The 19,475-nt window shown below is 41.7% G+C and overlaps 1 protein-coding gene across 1 annotated transcript; it reads left to right on the plus strand.

Moving 5' to 3' along the window:
• Positions 13,359–18,564, plus strand: LOC109242643 (uncharacterized protein At2g39795, mitochondrial). Its single transcript, XM_019409479.1, has 3 exons — positions 13,359–13,644; positions 16,142–16,470; positions 18,138–18,564. Exons 1-3 carry the CDS (start codon positions 13,531–13,533, stop codon positions 18,337–18,339), a joined length of 645 nt encoding a protein of 214 aa, XP_019265024.1. The 5' UTR covers positions 13,359–13,530; the 3' UTR covers positions 18,340–18,564.

Genomic DNA, 19,475 nt, shown 5'->3' on the forward strand with positions numbered 1-19,475 from the left:
TGTGTTCGTATTTGGTGACTTTTACCCGATTCTGAGACGTGGGCCCGGGGAGGCTTTTAGAGCGATTCTTCCAATTTCTTGCTTTAACTTTGTTTCTGTTCGTTATATTAGCTTCTTGTAGTTATATTTATGTTATGTAATTGGTTTTGGCTAGATTTGGGCCATTCGGAGCCAGATATTCGTGGAAAGAGCATTGTTTCGGATTAATTTGAGCTTGGTTCGAGGTAAGTGGCTTGCCTAACCTTGTGTGGGGGAACTCCCTTTAGGATTTTGGTACTGTTTGATATATGAGCGCCGTGTAAGTGAGGTGACGAGTACGTACACGGGCTATTTGTTGTAAAACTCCGTTTTTTTCACTAAGTCATAACCTGTTTTCTCCTTGATTTGAACTTAGTCTAAACTGTAGGTTTTCTTGTTGAACTTTGTTTATATTGGGTTGAGCTGCATATTTACTTTGGGACTACGAAACGGTATCCTGGAGATCCCCCTGTATTGCATTTATGTTTGGGACTACGGGACAGTATTGTGGGAGATCCCTTGTTGTTATTTCTGTGTACCGAGCCTTTGACTTCTACGAATTCATTCCTATTTAATTTCAGTATTTATTTTATAATGATGTTTCATTTCTGCCTTATCTTATTATATATTTTCCAGTAGGGCCTTGACCTGATCTTGTCAGTACTCGACCGAGGTTAGGCTTGGCACTTACTGGGTACCATTTTGGTGTACTCATGCCCTTTCTTGTACATGTTTCCCGTGTGCAAATCCAGGTACTAGCTATCAGCCTCGAGTCAAGTTGCGTGGTTGCTGCTTTAGGAGACTTCAAGGTACATCTGCCGCGTCCGCAGACCTCGGAGTTCGCTTCAATCCCCTTGTGTTGATTTCTCCCTTGTTTTCTTCAGACATAAATGTATAGAGCAATTAGTAACTCTTAGAAGCTTGTGACATTGCGACATTCCAGGTTTTTGGGAAAAGATGATTATTATATATGCCGGGTGACACCATTTCTGCTTATTAACTATATATTTTGGTTGTTATCTTTGTGTTCTCATTTCATTTCCACAATATTAGGCTTACCTAGTCGTAGAGACTAGGTGCCGTCACGACAGTTCACGAAGGGAGAAATTGGGTCGTGACAAGTTGGTAATAGAGCTCTAGGTTCATAGGAGTCGTGAGTCACAAGCTAGTTTATTAGATTCTCGTAGATCGGTACGGAGACGTCTGTACTTATCTTCGGGAGGCTACGAAACTGTTAGGAAAATTACACTTCATTTGATTCCTTGTCGTGCGAGATTATTGACTTCGAAATTCTAAACGTCTGTTTCCTACTCTCTCACGGATGGTGAGGACACGTGCTACCAGAGATGACCAGGCACCCGCGCTCCCTGCCAGAGCCGCCAGAGGCCGGAGTCGGGGTAGAGGCCGAGGACGTCCATGTGGTGCAGCCAGAGCACCCGAGCGAGCTGCTACCGAGAAGCCACCGGCAGTCCTAGTCGGAGCCCAGGCACCTACTACGCCTACTACTACTCCAACTCTTCAGCAGACCCCTTCGCAGTTCATGAGCATGTATAACACTCTAGCTCAGGCAGGGTTGATTCCGCTTTCTCCAGCCACATCTCAGGCCGTGGGAGGAGCACAGACTCCCATCGCCCACACCCCAGAGCAATGGGTTCAGGTTGATCAGATTCCAGAGGTTATACCGGTACCACGTGTAGCCCCAGTTCAGACCGAGGGTAGGGCAACAGCTTTAGAGGAGGAGGAGCGTAGGCTCGAGAGGTATAAGAAGTATGACCCTTCTATATTCAATGTCCTGGCGACAGATGATGCTCAGCGATTTTTGGAGGAGTGCCACCGTATCCTCCGCACTATGGTCATATCAGAGTCAAGTGGAATTTCTTTCACTGCCTTTCAGCTTCGAGGAGCAGCCTATCAGTGGTGGCGTACTTATGAGTTGGATAGTTTGAGGCAGCTTCCCTTACATGGACTCAGTTCTCTGACATATTTTCGAGAGAGTATGTCCCTCAGAGCCTCAGGGGCGCATGGCGCGTAGAGTTTGAGCAGTTGCGCCAGGGTTCTATGACTGTTTCAGAGTATGCAGTTCGTTTCAGCGACTTGGCTAGACATGCACCGCTTTGGTTTCTACAGTTCGAGAGAGGGTCCATCGATTTATTGAAGGACTCATTCCCAGCATCAGGACTAGCATGGCCCGTGAGTTGGAGATGGATATCTCATATCAGCAGGTGGTGAGTATTGCTAGGATAGTAGAGGGCATGCTTGCTCAGGATAGGAAGGAGAGAGAGGCCAAGAGGTCTTGAGAGTTGGGTCATTATTATGGTGCTTGTGCCCCAGCTGCAGTTCATCATGGTAGGGGTTATGTGAGTCACCCCGTTCATTCAGCTCTTCCAGCCACCAGTGGTATTCCAGCTCCTCCTAGATCTCAGGAGCCTTATTATACACCTCTAGTATCTAGTGTGCCTCCTACACGGGGTGCTATCAGCGGTCAATCCAGCAAACCAGGCCCGAGCTAGTCACAGCCGCCACGTCCTCTCAGATATTATTTTGATTGTGGCGACACTCGCCATATGGTGATGGATTGACCCAGACTTAGGAGGGGTGCACCTCCACAGACTTCTCAGCCACATCGTGCTCCACCAGGTCCTCAGGCTATGATTACGGCACCAGCTGCCACCCTACCTGCTCAGCTAGTCTGAGGTGGAGGTCGGGGTGGTAGAGGTCGCCCTACAGGGGGAGGCCAGGCTAGATACTTTGCCCTTCTTGCTCGTATATAGGTTATTGCTTCCAATTCTATCATTACAGTTATTGTGCTAGTCTGTCATAGAGATGCATCGGTTCTATTCGATCTAGGCTCCACTTATTCTTATGTGTCATCTTATTTTGCCCCGTATTTGGGCGTATTTCGGGATTCTTTGAGTTTCCCTGTTTATGTGTCTACTTCTGTGAGAGATTCTCTTGTCGTGGACCCCGTGTATAGGTCGTGTTTGATTACTCTTAGTGGTTTTGAGACCAGAGCCGATTTATTATTGCTCAGCATGGTAGATTTTTATGTTATCTTGGGCATGTACTGATTGTCGCCCCATTATGCTATTATTGATTGTCATGCTAATATTGTGACGCTCGCTATGCCAGATTTACCACGATTAAAGTGGTGGGGTAACTTCGATTACACTCCCAACAGGGTTATTTCATTTCTTAGAGCTCAACAAATGGTTGAGAAGGGGCGTGACGTGTATCTAGCCTATGTGAGAGATGTCAGTATTGATACCCCAACAATTGATTCAGTTCCACTAGTGAGGGATTCCCCTGATGTGTTTCCATCTGATCTTCCGGGCATGCAGCCCGACAGAGATACTGATTTTGGCATTGATTTATCGCCGGACATTTAGCCCATCTCTATTCCTCCTTATCGTATGGCCCCTCCTGAGTTGAAGGAGTTAAAGGAACAGTTACAGGAATTTCTTGATAAGGGCTTCATTCGGCCAGTGTATCACATTGGGCTGCTCCTATCTTGTTTGTGAAGAAAAAGGATGGTTCTATGCGTATGTGCATCGATTATCGCCAGTTGAACAAAGTTACAGACCGATATCCTTTGCCTCGTATTGATGACCCATTTGATCAGTTACAGGGTGCCCGAGTGTTTTCCAAGATTGATTTGCGTTCAAGTTATCATCAATTAAATTCGGGAGCTAGATATCCCGAAGACTTATTTCAGGACTTGGTATGGTCATTACGAGTTCCTTGTCATGTCATTTGGGCTGGCCAACGCTCCAGCAGCATTTATGCATTTGATGCACAATGTGTTTCGGCCTTATCTTGACTCGTTCATTATTGTCTTTATTGATGACATTCTGGTGTACTCCCGGAGTCGGGAAGATCATGAGCAACACTTGAGGATAGTGCTTCAGACTTTGAGAGAGAAGGAATTATATGCAAAGTTCTCAAAATGTGAGTTCTGGTTGGATTCCGTGGCATTTTTAGGTCACGTGGTGTCGAGTGAAGGGATCAAGGTGGATCTGAAGAAGGTGGAGGCAGTGCAGAGTTGGCTCAGACCGTCCTCAACTACAGATATATAGAGCTTTCTTGGTTTAGCGGGCTATTATCGTTGATTTGTTGAGGGATTCTCATCTATTGCAGCGCCTATGACCAGGCTGACCCAGAAGGGCGCTCCGTTCAGATGGACAGAGGAGTGCGAGGAAAGCTTTCAGAAGCTCAAGACATCTTTGACTACAACCCTAGTATTGGTATTGCCTTCAGGTTCGGGGTTTTATACAATTTAATGTGATGCGTTGTGAGTGGGCCTCGGCGCGATGTTGATGCAGGACCGTAGGGTGATTGCCTACGCATCCAGACAGTACATGAAAAGAACTAACCTGTCCACGACCTTGAGCTAGCAGTTATTGTTCATGCCTTGAAGATTTGGAGGCACTATTTTGTACGGTGTCCCTTGTGAGATCTATACTGATCACCGGAGTTTGCAGCATCTGTTCAAGCAGAAGGATCTTAATTTGCGTCAGATGAGATGGTTAGAGCTGCGTAAGGATTATGATATCACCATTTTGTACCACCCGGGGAAAACCAATATGGTGGCCGATGCCTTGAGTCACCGGGCAGAAAGTTTGGGGAGTTTAGTTTATCTACCAGCAGTAGAGAGGCCCATGGCATTGGATGTTCAGGCATTAGCCAGTTAGTTTGTGAGATTGGATATTTCTGAGCTGAGTCGAGTATTGGCCTGTGTGGTCTCTCGTTCTTCTCTTTATGATCGTATCAAGGAGCGTCAGTATGATGACCCCCATTTGCTCGTCCTTAGGGATACGGTCTAGCACGGTGATGCTAAGGAGGTCACTATTGGGGATGATGGTGCATTGAGGATGCAGGGCAGGCTATGTGTGCCTAATGTAGATGGTTTGCGCGAGTTGATCCTTCAGGAGGCTCATAGCTCACGGTACTCTATTCATCCGGGTGCCGTGAAGATGTATCAGGACTTGAGGCAACATTATTGGTGGCGTAAGATGAAGAAGGACATAGTGGAGTATGTTGCTCGGTGTCTAAATTGCCAGCAGGTGAAGTATGAGCATCAGCGACCGGTCGGGTTGCTTTAGAAGTTAGAGATTCCAGAGTGGAAATGGGAGCGGATCACTATGGATTTCGTTGTTGGACTCCCACGGACTCAATGGAAGTTTGATGCAGTTTGGGTGATTGTGGAAAGACTGACAAAGTCAGCTCACTTCCTTCTTGTGATGACTACCTACTCTTCCGAGCAGTTGGCTCGAGTTTATATCCGTGAGATTGTCAGACTTCATGGTGTGCCGGTGTCTATCATCTTGACTAGGGTTCGCAGTTTACATCACGGTTCTGGAGAGCCGTACAACAGGAGTTGGGTACTCGAGTGGAGTTGAGCACAACATTTCACCCTCAGATGGACGGACAGTCCGAGCGCACTATTCATATTCTTGAGGATATGCTTCGTGCGGGTGTGATGGAGTTTGGAGGTTCTTGGGATCAATTCTTGCCACTTGCGAAGTTTGCCTACAATAATATTATCAGTCCAGCATTCAGATGGCACCGTATGAGGCTCTGTATGGTAGGCGGTGTTGATCCCCAGTGGGTTGGTTCGAGCTGGGCGAGGCTAGATTATTAGGCACAGACTTGGTTCAGAACGTTTTGGAGAAGGTCAAGGAGATTCAGGATAGGCTTCGCACAGCCCAATCCAGACAGAAGAGTTATGCGGACTGGAAGGTTCGTGATATTTCATTTATGGTTGGAGAGCGGGTCTTGCTTCGGGTTTCGCCTATGAAGGGCATTATGAGATTCGGAAAGAGGGACAAGCTGAGCCCAAGGTTTATTTGTCCCTTTGAGGTGTTGCGGCGTGTTGGGGAGGTTGTTTATGAGCTTGCCTTACTTCCCAGCCTAGCAGGAGTTCATCCGGTATTTTATGTTTCGATGCTCCGGAGATATCACGGCGATCCGTCTCATGTGTTGGATTTCAGCTCAGTCCAGTTGGACAAGGATCTATCTTATGTTGAGGAAGCAATGGCTATTTTGGACATGCAGGTTCGAAAGCTGAGGTCAAAGTACATTATATTAGTAAAGGTCCAATAGCGAGGTCAGCCGGTCGAGGAGGCGACTTGGGAGACCGAGCAGGATATGCGCAGCCGTTATCCTCATCTTTTCACCACTTTAGGTATTCCTCTATGCTCGTTCGAGGACGAAAGATTGTTTTAAGAGGGGGAGGATGTAACGACCCGGACGGTCGTTTTGAGAGTAAGAGCCCCGATCCCTTATTAACTGTTATTTCCCGTATATTTTTCTGCTATTGTGAGTTGACGGGAAGTTTCATTTTGGTTTTTGGGAGTGTTTGGGACACTTAGTCCCTAAATGGAGATTTAAGCTTTAAAATTTAGACCATAGTTGGAACTGTGTGAAGACGACTTCGGAATGGAATTCCGTCATTTCCATTAGCTCCGTTGGGTGATTTTGGACTTAGGAGCGTGTCCGGATTGTGTTTTGGAGGTCTGTAGCTCATTTAGGCTTGAAATGGCGAAAGTTAAATTTTTGGAGTTTTGGGCCGGTAGTGGAATTTTTTATATCGGAGTCGGAATCTGATTCTGAGAGTTGGAGTACGTCCATAGTGTGAATTATGACTTGTGTGCAAAATTTGAGGTCAATCAGACGTGGTTTGGTTGGTTTCGGCACCAGTTGTTGAATTTGGAAGTTTCAAGTTTATTAAGTTTGGATTGGAGGGCGATTTGTGTCTTTAGCATTGTTTGATGTGTTTTGAGGGCTCGACTAAGTTCGTATGGTATTTTAGGATTGGTTGGTATATTTGGTTGAGGTCCCAGGGGCCTCGAGTGTGTTTCGGATGCTCAACGGGTTGGAATTTGGACTTGTGCATATTCTAAAGTTGGCTGGTTCTGGTGTTTTCGCACCTGCGGTTGGAAGCCCGCAGGTGCGGCCCCGCAGAAGCGAGGAATGAGGTATAGGTGCGGGTTTGGGTATAAAGGACAGGGGTCGTAGATGCAACGAGGGAGTCGCATGTGCGACGAGGGAGTTGCAGGAGCGGAGCCGCATCTGCGGAAGGGTAGTCGCAGATGCGAAGGTGAGAAAGACCCAAGGCTCCGCAGAAGCGGACGATTAGCCGCAGAACCGCATCCGCCGATGCGGACGAATGTGCACAGGTGCGGACTCTGGAGTTTAATGAAAACTCTCATATGCGAATTTTCTATCGCAGAAGCGGGACCGCAGATGCGGTCATCAGAACGCAGAAACGGAAATCGTTGGGCAAAAAGGGGGATTTTCGAGGGTTTGAAGTTCATTCACAAAATTCAATTTGGAGCTCGGTGGAAGGCGAATTTTCGAGTGATTTTCAAAGATTGGGTAACTATCCTAACTCGATTTTGATCATATTTCATTAATCTATTGTCGTATTCTTCATCTAATTAGGGGATTTGAGTGAGGAAGTTGGGAAAATGGGGGAAAACTTCCCCAACAAAGAATCTTAGTTTTGAGTGGGATTTAGGCGTTGGTTTTGGATGATTTTTGTACGAGTGAACTCGTGAGTGAATGGGTATTCGTATTTGGTAACTTTTACCCGATTCTGTGACGTGGGCCCCGGGAGGCTTTTAGAGAGATTTTTCCAATTTCTTGCTTTAACTTTGTTTCCGTTTGTTAGATTAGCTTTTTGTAGTTATATTTATGTTATGTAATTGGTTTTGGCTAGAGTTGGGCCATTCGGAGACGGATATTCGTGGAAAGAGCTTTGTTTCGAATTGATTTGAGCTTGGTTCGAGGTAAGTGGCTTGACTAGCCTTGTGTGGGGGAATTCCCCTTTGAATTTTGGTACTGTTTGATATATGAGCGTCATGTACGTGAGGTGACGAGTACGTACACGGTGTATTTGTTGTAAAACTCCATTTTTCACTAAGTCATAACTTGTTTTCTCCTTGGTTTGAACTTAGTCTAAACTGTAGGTTTTCTTGATGTAATTGTTATTTATATTGGGTTGAACTGCATATTTACTCTAGGAATACGGAACGGTATTCCGGGAGATCCCCCTGCACTGCATATTTACTTTGGGACTAGGGAACGGTATTCCTGGAGATCCCCCTGTACTGCATTTACGTTTAGGACTACGGGACGGTATCCTGTGAGATCCCCTGTTGTTATTTCTGTGTACCGAGCCTTTGACTTCTACGAATTCATTCTTGTTTAATAGTTTTTATTTTATAATGATGTTTCATTTCTGCCTTATCTTATTATATATTTTTTCCAGTAGCGCCCTGACCTGATCTCGTCACTACTCGGCCGAGGTTAGGCTTGGCACTTACTTGGTACCGTTGTGGTGTACTCATGCCCTTTCCTGCACATGTTTTCCGTGTGCAGATCCAGGTACTACCTATCAGCCTCGAGTCTAGTTGTGTGGTTGCTGCTTCAGGAGACTTCAAGGTACATGTGCCGCGTCTACAAACCTCGAAGTCCGCTTTTATCCCATTGTGTTGATTTCCCCCTTTTTTTTCTTCAGACATAAATGTATAGAGTAGTTAGAAACCCTTAGAAGCTTGTGACATTGCGAACATTCCGGGTTTTTGGGAAAAAATGGTATATACCGAGTGGCACCATTTCTGCTTATTAACTATATCTGTTAGCTGTTATCTTTGTGTTCTCATTTCATTTCCTATTAGGTTTACCTAGTCGTAGAGACTAGGTGCCGTCACGACAGTTCACGGAGGGAGAAATTGGATCGTGACACTTGGCCCCTCCTAGTAAAGTTATTAACAGTGACTACTTTGTGATCGTAGAGAATGACCAAACCTCCAGCTTGACCTTCAGCAGGCACCTCGATCATCTCTGTGAAGTTGAAGTCATTCAGCAGGGTTGCATAGGAGCCCATTCTAGCCTCCAGTAATGCTATTAAGCAAGGTTTGTGGGTGTCAATGATTTCCCTAAAGTTTCGACGGATATCATCATTGTTTGCTCCATGAACGTTCCAAAAGATGATGTTGGTGGCTCTATTCATCCTTAATGGTTCTTGATGGTTCAAGGTCATCTCCTCCTCCATAGTGAAATTGGGGTTGGTCCTTCTGCAAGGGACTAAGATCACTGCATGGGAGCCCACTGTTGGATCATTTGGTGGCCTTATGTCCATGGAGCATTTGTACATTGAGGGAGGATAGGGGAATATGAACTTCTTTCTCAATATCTCCTTGAAGAGTAGTATCTTTACCTCGTTTAGGTTTGCAAATTCGACACTCGATTCCATGTTTAGAGGCTCCATCTCTTCCTCCTCCTCTATTGGATTTCCTGGTTGTCCTTGATCGTTGTGAGGGGGGTTGGCTTCCATGTTTATATTGGCATGTAAGTTGGGGTGAGTTTGATTTGCATGGGTGTCCCATGGTATGAGTATGGGGATGATTTGGGATATCTCCTCTGATAGGAAGAAGGGAAGGTCCAGATGGAGGGTCATCGGAATTTGTGGGTTCGCACGGGGAGGTAGGTTCCAGTGATTATGCATGGCTTGGATCAGATTGTGATTCATGGTTAGTGCTAGGGGTTGTAACACATTGTTTATCCATGTTTGGTTCATGTAGTTGTTCATAGCTAATCTCACTCCTTTCGATATTAGCTGTGCAAGATATGGAGTATTCTGGATTACTAGAACAATATCCTGGCCATTGATGTCCATGTTGAATGAGATCGCAAAGCCCATTAGCCCTACTTCCATCCAAGATAGGGGCTGGTAGTTTAGGGTAGAGGTGGAGTTGTGTAGTTAATCGTTGGGTTTGGCAGATGAGGAGGGAAGGGATGGAGGTTGTTCATGGTTGTTCTGGGTGTTTGGCGAAGAACTTGGATTAGCATGTTTCTTCTTCTCAGAGAATAAGGTAATCTCGGCATATTGAGGCTCTTTGGGACTTATAGATTGAGATATTCTATCAGTCTGCTTGATGGTGGGAGAGGCAGTAGGCAACTTTATAGTAGTAGGTTCTAATTGCATGGGAAGGGAGTGGGGAAGCATAAGGGTTTTAGCATGATCTAGAAAAGATCTTGTAGTTGCCACATGTTCTAGGGTTATGTCCATTTGTTTCGTTTCTAGTGTCTCATTAGACAAGTATTGGAGGAATGTGTTACGGTCGAGAGGAGTCTTACCCAATGAGGGTGGTTGCACACTAGTAGGGCAGGTGATTTCGTGAAGTTTTGATTGGGTTAATAGGCATGATGTCTTGGCGTCCTGTTTATCATTAAGAATTTTAACATTCAATAGATTACTACTATGCTATTTTTATCTAATGATTGTATCATATAGGTGTTTGAGTTAATAGTGTTTGCCACGTGTAGGCAGTTGGTATTAGGAGTGCTAAGCGTAGCTTGGTCGGATATTTCCTCAATTGCCATTGGCTTGATGTCATTAGTGGAAACTAAGGGCGGGTTTTCTAGGGAGGATGACTAGTTATTGGTAGGCAGAGGATTGCCATCGTTATTAGGGGTGTGATTATGGTAAAAGCCTTTAATTTTGACGGACTTATCATTTGGATCCTTTTCAACAAATTTTAATTTATGAGTTTGGAGAAACTTACCTGTATCTGCATTGAAGATTTTGACATTAATACCGGGGTTGCTGAGTCGTTAATTGCAACTGGTTGTGATCGTGTGCCCCTATTTTTAGCCTTGTTGAAGGAAATTGTTTGCCATTCTTCACCACTTGGCTGCTGTTGCATTACCTAGGAGTTATGTTGTTCCTGGACATTTGGACTTTTTAATGATGTAGAGTAAGGACAATGTAGATTAATGTGACCAAGTCTTCCACATTTTTTACATAAGAAGTTTTCTCCCTCGTAAAGAATGGACTGCCTGTGCGACCCAATAAATATAAACGGTTTAACTGGCTGGTCCATGGGGATTTCCACACAAAGCCTAGCATAACAACCTCTTAGGCTTGCCGATGTACGTGCATCAACTTTTAATAAACAATCCAATTGTGTTCCCAATTTTTTGAAGGACCACACCATCATAGAACTCAGTAGGGAGATGTGAGAGGCGAACCTAGATGGCTGTATGGAGGGGCTTAGCTTCTGTTGCCATGGAGTTTGGCTCCCACTTTTGCACCGAGAGGAAATGCCCATTAATAAACCAGGGACCCTGGTACAAGACTTCGGCTAAATTTTCTTCCTTAGTAAACTTTGCAATATAATAATCTGCACCTAAGTCAATTAATGTGAAATTTTCTATAATCTTCCATTGTTCTTGGACTTTCCTCCTTAGGTAGTGGTGCACAATATGCTTTCCCATGAGTTTTATAATGACCGAGTGTTTCCAAGGATGATAAATGCGTTGTAGATTTTCGGGTGATAGGCTAACACTATAGCCTTAATTTATTGTATCTGTATCACGCGTGTTACAATCCATAGGCTCTGGTGAATGTGCTTCCTGGCGAGTAAGTTTAGTGGGAAAAACTTCGAACTGAATTGTGATATTGTGTAGGTTAGTGTCTGCGAGTAATTTGTCTTTGAAGGAGGGGATATCCTGAGTAGGCAGACTAGGATTGACCATTGATTCTCCATTAGCGGGGTTATTGGTTGCGATATCTAGCGGCTTTGGAGGAATTTGGAAAGTTGTTTGGTTAGCAGTAGAGGTGGTTTCAAGGCTCATCCCTTAGAGAGAAGCATGAAGCTTGACAATTTATAAAGGTTCAATGTTAAAATAGAGGAAATAATAAATCTCACGTTGTTGATATCCGTCTTCAGAAATTTTCAATTTGAAAAGATCCCAACTAAAACTGTCAATATGGGCTTGGTCCTAGAGCCAACCCAACCCAGCCCGTGATTTAGTAGGGTTGGGCTAGAATTTTTGGAGCCATTTAAAATCGAGGCTTTAAGCCTGCCCGAATAAGTCCCGTGGCCCGCGAGGCTTGATTGAGGTTGGGCCGGTCGGACCGTGGGCCTAATAAAAATATTTATTTAAAATATATAAAATATAAAAAGTATACTGCCTAAGTGATGGAAAGTCAGAATTGGATGTTTACTTAGAGAAACTAAAGCTTGATCTTGAGAAGTTTGAAGAGATGGATGTTATCATGTATTGGAAGGACCATTCTAGAAAATATCCCGATCTTTCATTGATGGCGCATGATGTACTTAGTATTCCTATTACCAATATAGCATTGGAATCACCATTTAGCATTGGTGGGCGTGTTCTTATAAAGTACAAAAGTTGCATCCATTATGAAAATGTCCAAACACTTGTTACTACTCGAAATTGGTTGCACGGCTTTTCCCAAAACTCAAACTGGTTTTTTTATGTGAATTTGAATGTTATTAGTTTTTAAAATTTAATTATTCTTAATCTTTAGCTAATTAATATTGCATATGAATTGTAGATGTAGATGAAAGTGAAGATGTTAAGATAACCTTGTCACAAGCGAATTCAAATGTATTTGATGAAGATGATGTGTAAGATATCCCATAAGCGTCATGGACGTTCTCTTGAATAGTTTGTTTTGAGTTTTGACTTTTAGTGAATGAAATATAGTCTTGTCTTTTACTTTTTTAGTATTTCTTGTGATATTGGAACCGTATAAAAGTTATTAAATTTTGCGAAATTTTTCCTATAAGATATTTTTCAAGTTTTCAATAATTATCTTTTCTTGGTAAAAACTTAAAGAAAAAATATAAAATTATATTTTAAAAAATGGTGGGCCAGCCTATGGGAGCCCGCGGACCACATGATGGGCTGACCATTATAAAGCCTATCAAAATGGTGGGCTAGCCCAACCCAGCCCGCCAATTGCTAAAGCTCACGTGGACTGAACTGGGCTGAGCTAACCCGACCATATTGACAGCTCTAATGCCAACCGTAAATATTTGAGTTTGGAGTTAAGTTTGGCAGTCCCGAACTCCAAATACTTGAATTAGAATTTTTCAAATTTCAATTTGAAGATGTCATTGCCAAGCCTCTAACTTCAAATAAATGTATAAAGCTTTGCCCTTCAAACTAGGTATAAGATTTAAACTTAGGATTTGGCATTTAGAGATACGATTTTAAGTTGTCGTTTGGTCATAGATTTTAGCTATTTTTTTTCCAAAAAAAGTTTGAAAATATTGTTTGTTCGTGGAAGATGATCAATTTTTTAAAAATTAGATTTTTTTAAGTTCCAAAAAATTGGTTTACGGTAATTTTTGGGTTAAATTTTTTCTTCCACTCATAAAATTTTAATTTTTTTAAATAAAATATTTGTCCAAACACAATTTTAATTTTCAAAAATTATTTTTCAATACAACTTCAAAAACTTTTTTTTTTAAAATTTCAATCATATTTATATCCAAAAGCTGGCCTTACAGACCCGGACATTTTGAGATGGCTAAACTTTTAAAACTTCGATTATTCTGTAAATAGGGTCTTAAAGACGGCTATTTGTGCACTTCACCAAAAATAAAAAATGGTCCAATAATTATTTTTTGCCTACAAAAAATTAGCCAGTTCTTCACTGTACAATTTGAGCTGCAGAGTTTAATTAGCACAAGAATGAGGAGAGTACCAGCCGTATTATTTCAAGCTCGTAAAGCTATTGGAGATTTGGATTTGCTCAAAATTGTGCAATCTGAAATCAATCACGAACTCTCCGCTAAACCTTTTCAGGTGCATTATTTTCATAAAAACCCATTATTGAAATTGCCTTCATATTTATTTTTTCACCCAGTTTTTGGTATCCCATGAAGTTTATGTGAAAAGGGTTTAATGGTATTTTTGAACAAATTGAAGATATTGGGTTGTGGTTATCATTGTATTGTTTCAGTAGTGTTGAGTATTCCATCAACAACTCGGAGCCAAGATTTGAAGTTTATGGTTTCGGGATTCTAATCATTTTAAGTTACTGAGTTCTAAATTAAAAGTTGTACACATTCAGTGGATTTTTCCGACAAATGCAGGGTTTGAACGAAAACTATTCAGTTCGGCCGAACTCGTAGCTGACATTCCAGCTCCACCCCTGTACTATTGTAGTGGAGTTCTAAGTTCTAACATTACCTTTTGGTGGTATTTTCTGTCATTTTTATGGAATTTATAGTTGATACTTTCTCACCCAAATTTGGTATTACTTGCATTTGATATGAAAAAGGGTTCAAGGGTGTTTTTGAACAAACCCGTGGCGGTGGGAGGTAGTAGGTGCCGGGTGGAATAGTCGAGATGCCAGTAAGCTGACCTGGACACCATTAAACAAAAACAAAAAAATAGTCATCGAAAGAAAGTAGTCCTTTTATTGGTATTTATTTGTCCATTTTGTGGAAATTATCTTCATATATATTTTTCATCTAATTTTTGGTACCCCATGTGTAAAGGGTTTAATGATATATTTGAACAATTTTAAGTCTTGTGCAGCAGGTTAATGGCTAGCGTAAAGATAATTGAATTACAATGATTCCTCTGAGTTTGTATTGTTTTAAGGATACAAAGGATTCATATGTTCGATCCTAACTTGTTTGGGCATTGGGATTGAGCAGTAGGTGATTGATTGATTTGTTGTGATTGAAAGTGATATTTTCAAGTGATCAGGTTACCCAAATTCAAGTACAACAAGAACAACAACGACCCAATAAAATTCCACTAGTGGGGTCTGGGGAGGGTAGTGTGTACGCAGACCTTACCCCTACCCTGAGAGAGTAGAGAGGTTTCCGAAAGACCCCCGGCTCAAGAAGACGAAAAGAGAAAATATATCAGTACCATCAACAGAAACTATAGAAATAATAACAGTATCATAATAACCAGAAAATAGATGAAAAGCAAAAGCAATAATCAGTAAATAGACCCGGCACTATGAAAAACAGAAGAGTAGTGAGAACACAACATTAACCACTAGTAGTCTAAGACAAAAGTCCTATCAGACTAGCCTCATATTGGTGCGAAGTAGAAATAGACTCAGCTAGTTCCTAACCTACAACCCTAATGCTCGACCTCCACAGCTTCCTATCAAGGGCCATGTCCTCGGAAATCTGAAGCCACGCCATGTCCTGCCTGATCACCTGTCCCCAATACTTCTTAGGGTGCCCTCTACCTATTCTCGTGCCTTCCAAAGCCAGCAGCTCACACCTCTTTACCGAGGCATCTGGGCTTCTCCTCTATACGTGCCCGAACCATCTGAGCGGCTGAGCCTCGCTTTCCGCATCTTGTCATCAATGGGAGTCACACTCACCTTCTCCCGAAATCCTCATTCCTAATCTTATCCATCCTAGTATGCCCGCACATCCACCTCAACATCCTCATTTCTGCTACTTTCATCTTCTGGATATGTGAGTTCTTAACTGGCCAACACTCAGCCCCATATAACATGGCCGGTCTAACCACCGCTCTATAAAACTTACCTTTGAGTATCGGTGACACTTTCTTGTCACGCAAGACTCCAGCTGCTAACCTCCACTTTATCCACCCCACCCCTATACGGTGTGTGACATCCTCGTCGATCTCCCCATCCCCCGGATAACCGACCCGTTACCCAAATTCAAGTATAGGAGGTAAATTTTGTAATGTTTTATTATATAGTTTTTCTTACTTTTAGTGTTTTTCTGATGCAGTTGATTTAGCATACTTTTTATCATAAGCAATGAAGTAACTCATTCAAATGTTCCGTCGTTAAATTGGTAAAAACAACTTGTAATAAAAGAACATCAAGATGATGTCAAGTTAAAGCAAGCGAATCATTGAGAAAAAGCAACAGCTAGAGCACAAAGAGCAGCAAAACACTAGCAAAACAAAAGCCTATGTCATATAGAAGACTCTCTTAAGTATTCCACGAAGTCGGCTAAAGTATGACAGTGGTGTTCCTTGTTACAACAACCAAAAAGTTTCTTTTTTTCCGGAGGGACATTAAAATAAAGCTGCTATAACATCAATATGCGGTGGAAGAAGTGTTGATGATGGATTGATGGCTGCATTCACCTTATGTCTTGTATAAAACTTTTTTCATCTGTTCCTCTGTTATCTATTTCCCTTCAAAGACACATTAGTTCAGCCTATAGAAGCTGAAATCTTGAAATCACCTTTATTATGGTCGATGGGTAACTATGCTGCAATTTATAGTTGTTCTTTGTGTAGACTATCTGAGCACTTTTTAAGTTTTGTTTTCCTTTTTTTATTAACACAGAATGATGAAAGTAGAAGCTTTGGAGATTTTGTTGTAGATTGGGATTCACCACAATCTCAAGATGTGGTTCTACGCAGGAGATGCGAATCAGGGGAGGAAGTTGCTGTTTCTGCTTTATTGGGTGCTGAGAGCTCTAATGAAAATGTGAAATTTCCCAGGGAAGCTTTCATGAAAGTAGGTGTTAAGAAGCCTGGCTTGAGTTCCGTGCTAGAGTTTGATTGTGTAGCAACTGCCCAAGTTGGTGATGGTTGTGACTTTGAAATTCAAAATGTGAACTACATTCCATCATCAGCCCTGGATTCTTCAGCCTTCAAAGGTCCCTCGTTCAGGTACTTTTGTCCTCTTAAGCAATGTCGTACAATTTTTTCTTTGGGGAATTGGGAGCTCAGCATTGGACTCATAAGTTTACTGCAGTTGGTTATTCTGATTTTATTTTCCAAATCTGGGAGAACAGTTTGGTGTTTCTTCTAGCCCGTATGCATGTCAAGATGTGCCTTTTCCATACGTTCTTTATTGCTTCTTATGGAACTCCTTAAGTTTTCTCCTAGACATGCGTGTCGAATTTGTTGATCCCTTCTTACCTCGCCAAGGTGGTAAAGATATTCAATTTTTGGTCTGTTTAACACTTCCTAAGCTATAATTGAAGGTTTTGGTCTTGGAAAATTTAGTATTGTACATGGATTGTGTGGATACCACTAAAGTTGATGCTTTATCTTTTTCTTCTCGACTGATTTCTCGAATGGTATTCACTTCCCATTTACCTCTCCTTGAAACTGAGTAATTGATGCGAATAAGATTCAAAATCCTCAAATGTTCCTGATTTTGAATCCTAATATTCTACCGGAACCAGGCTGAAATGGCGGTCATAAATGATTTTAGTGAACTCCAACTGTTTAGGATTGACGCCTAGTTGACTGATTGATTTAACAGATGATAATGAAGATTGGGATATTCAGATAGGTGCATCGTTGCTAGTTTGGAAAATGTGACCAAGTTCCTGCAGTAATGGCCCAAAAAGGGAAAGAAAAAAAAAGAAAAAAAACTATTTGCTAGACCAGCTGACAATTGAGATTCCAAAATGCTGAAATCTGTAGCAAAACTCAAAGAACAGTAAAAATCTCAAATATCTCATCTCAATAAGACAAAAAGCTAAGCATTAGTTTTTTGCTTTGCTTAGTTTGTATATGCTGTTTCTGCCTTTTCTTTTAGATAACTGTCGTGTTTTGATAAATTTCTTTCGTCCTACTTCTTGGCCAAATGTAGATTCTACTACATTGGTGACTAAGGTGTCAACTATGACACAATTGACACAATTGAAATGTACCTTTGTCTTTCACAAGATAGCTTTTCAAGGAGAAATAATCAGGAGAATGCTGCATGCTAGCATCGTAGGTTGCAGTGTTGTTGAAAGACAAACAACAACAAATCCAGTGAAATCCCACACGTGGGGTCTGGAGTGGGTAGTGTGTATACAGACCTTACCCCTACCTTCGGAAAGGTAGAAAAGTTGTTTCCGATAGACCCTCGGCTCAAGAATAGTGAAAAGAACACAATAAACAAACAATAATAATGGCAAGGAAAACTCCCTTGTTCAAAGAAATTCTTGAAATTATCCTTGGAAGTACTAGTTTGAGTTTTTAAAATTCTAATGCTGGCATTTAATTTGAGCGCTAGAAGGTTTGTGTTTTTATGCTGGCACGTCATGATGGTCAGCCGTCTGAGCATTTCATTTAAACACTTGAAAACGTCTTCAAGGTATCATTGGAACTATTCGTTTGAGTTTTTGAATTCTTATGTCTGCTTCTCGAGATGCTTTTGATGTTGTGTGTCCCTTTTGTTGCTCCAACAGAACAATTCGTCTTGGCTTATTTTGTGACAATCTCAAGTGTCGCTGCTTGCATTTATTTCAAGAATGTCCTATTCAGTTTCTTGCATCATATTTCTGTTCAAATATGTATGAACATTAATGAGTTCCTTTATTGTATCCCCTTTTCAGTTTTTTCAGTTCATTAGATCAAAAACTTCAAGATGAGCTCTACAAATATCTAGAAGCAAGAGGAGTTAGTAAAAATTTCGCGGATTCACTCTTACTCCACCTACACAGAAAGGAGCAAGGTCAATACGTCAACTGGCTGCACAAATTGCAAGCTGTTGTAACACCAAGTGATGACGCGGACAACACTGCACGCGAGATATAGATATTTGAATTGATTCAATACATACCATTAAGTCACTGATTGCTGGAGGAGAAAACTCTATTGACTAACTTGCAGTTTTTTAGCTGGTTTCTGTAAACCCCTTCTTGTTTTACTGAAATAGAGATCTAATTTAAATGGCCAAATACAACTGCATAATGGAATTGTAAAAGGTTCAAGAACCGTAAGTTGAGTGGAACGTACATTTTATTTTATTTTGTTAAAAGAGGAAGGGGCTTTAGCAAATTTTATCACCATAAGTCATTATACTAAAAGGGCCGCCGCATTAGTGGCTGCTTCCACGACTTGAACTCGTGACGTAGCTAGCGTTTGGCCCATCGGACCTTCCATCACTTTCTCTTTGTACTTGGAATAGAAGTTAAATCACTTTTTCTGTTTAATGGTCATAGGTATTCATAAAATTTGATACACGTCGTATGATGTGACAATCTCATTTATTTCACGTACTTTCGAACGTGATTTTTTCTCTTTTTAGACGTGGGAATCGGTTCTTCAATTTTATCTTTATATTTGTCTATGCTTTATAGATGGCCAAATACATAGACAGCCCATTAAACTTGGCCCAATTTTTCATTTTGGTTTAACTGAGCCTTGTTCCATTTTGGCCCTCCAACCCTATTTCTTTTGTTCCACTTTGACACAAAAGCTGACTAGATTCCATGTGTGATTTGCCTCACCCTTGTAGGCGCGTGAGAGCCATTTTCTAAGCCAAATTTCATACTGCCAACGTAGAGGCGGATCCAGAATTTAAATCCTATGGATTCAATTTTAATGTTTTTAACATTGAACCCATTATATTTTTAAAGATATGGGTTTATATCTATTCTTTTTATAATTTTAATGAATTTTTACATACAATTTTTTACTCCGCGTCGAAAGTTATGGATTCAGTTGAACCCGTAGTTATTACTGAAAATATATATAAAAAAATATTTTTTCCACGGGAGGGGGGCAGAAAAAACGAAAAAATAATAATTTGAAATTACAAAAAAAAAAATTGCGGGGGGTGGGGGGCAATAGGGTGGGGGTGGGGGTAGCAACTGGGTATTTGTCCGCGCTGCATTTTTACCTGGGATAAAAGTTTCTGTGTCAAAGTGGAACAAAAGAACCCATTATAT

This window comes from Nicotiana attenuata, chromosome 2 (genome assembly GCF_001879085.1).
Source record: "Nicotiana attenuata strain UT chromosome 2, NIATTr2, whole genome shotgun sequence".
Classification (NCBI taxonomy): domain Eukaryota; kingdom Viridiplantae; phylum Streptophyta; class Magnoliopsida; order Solanales; family Solanaceae; genus Nicotiana; species Nicotiana attenuata.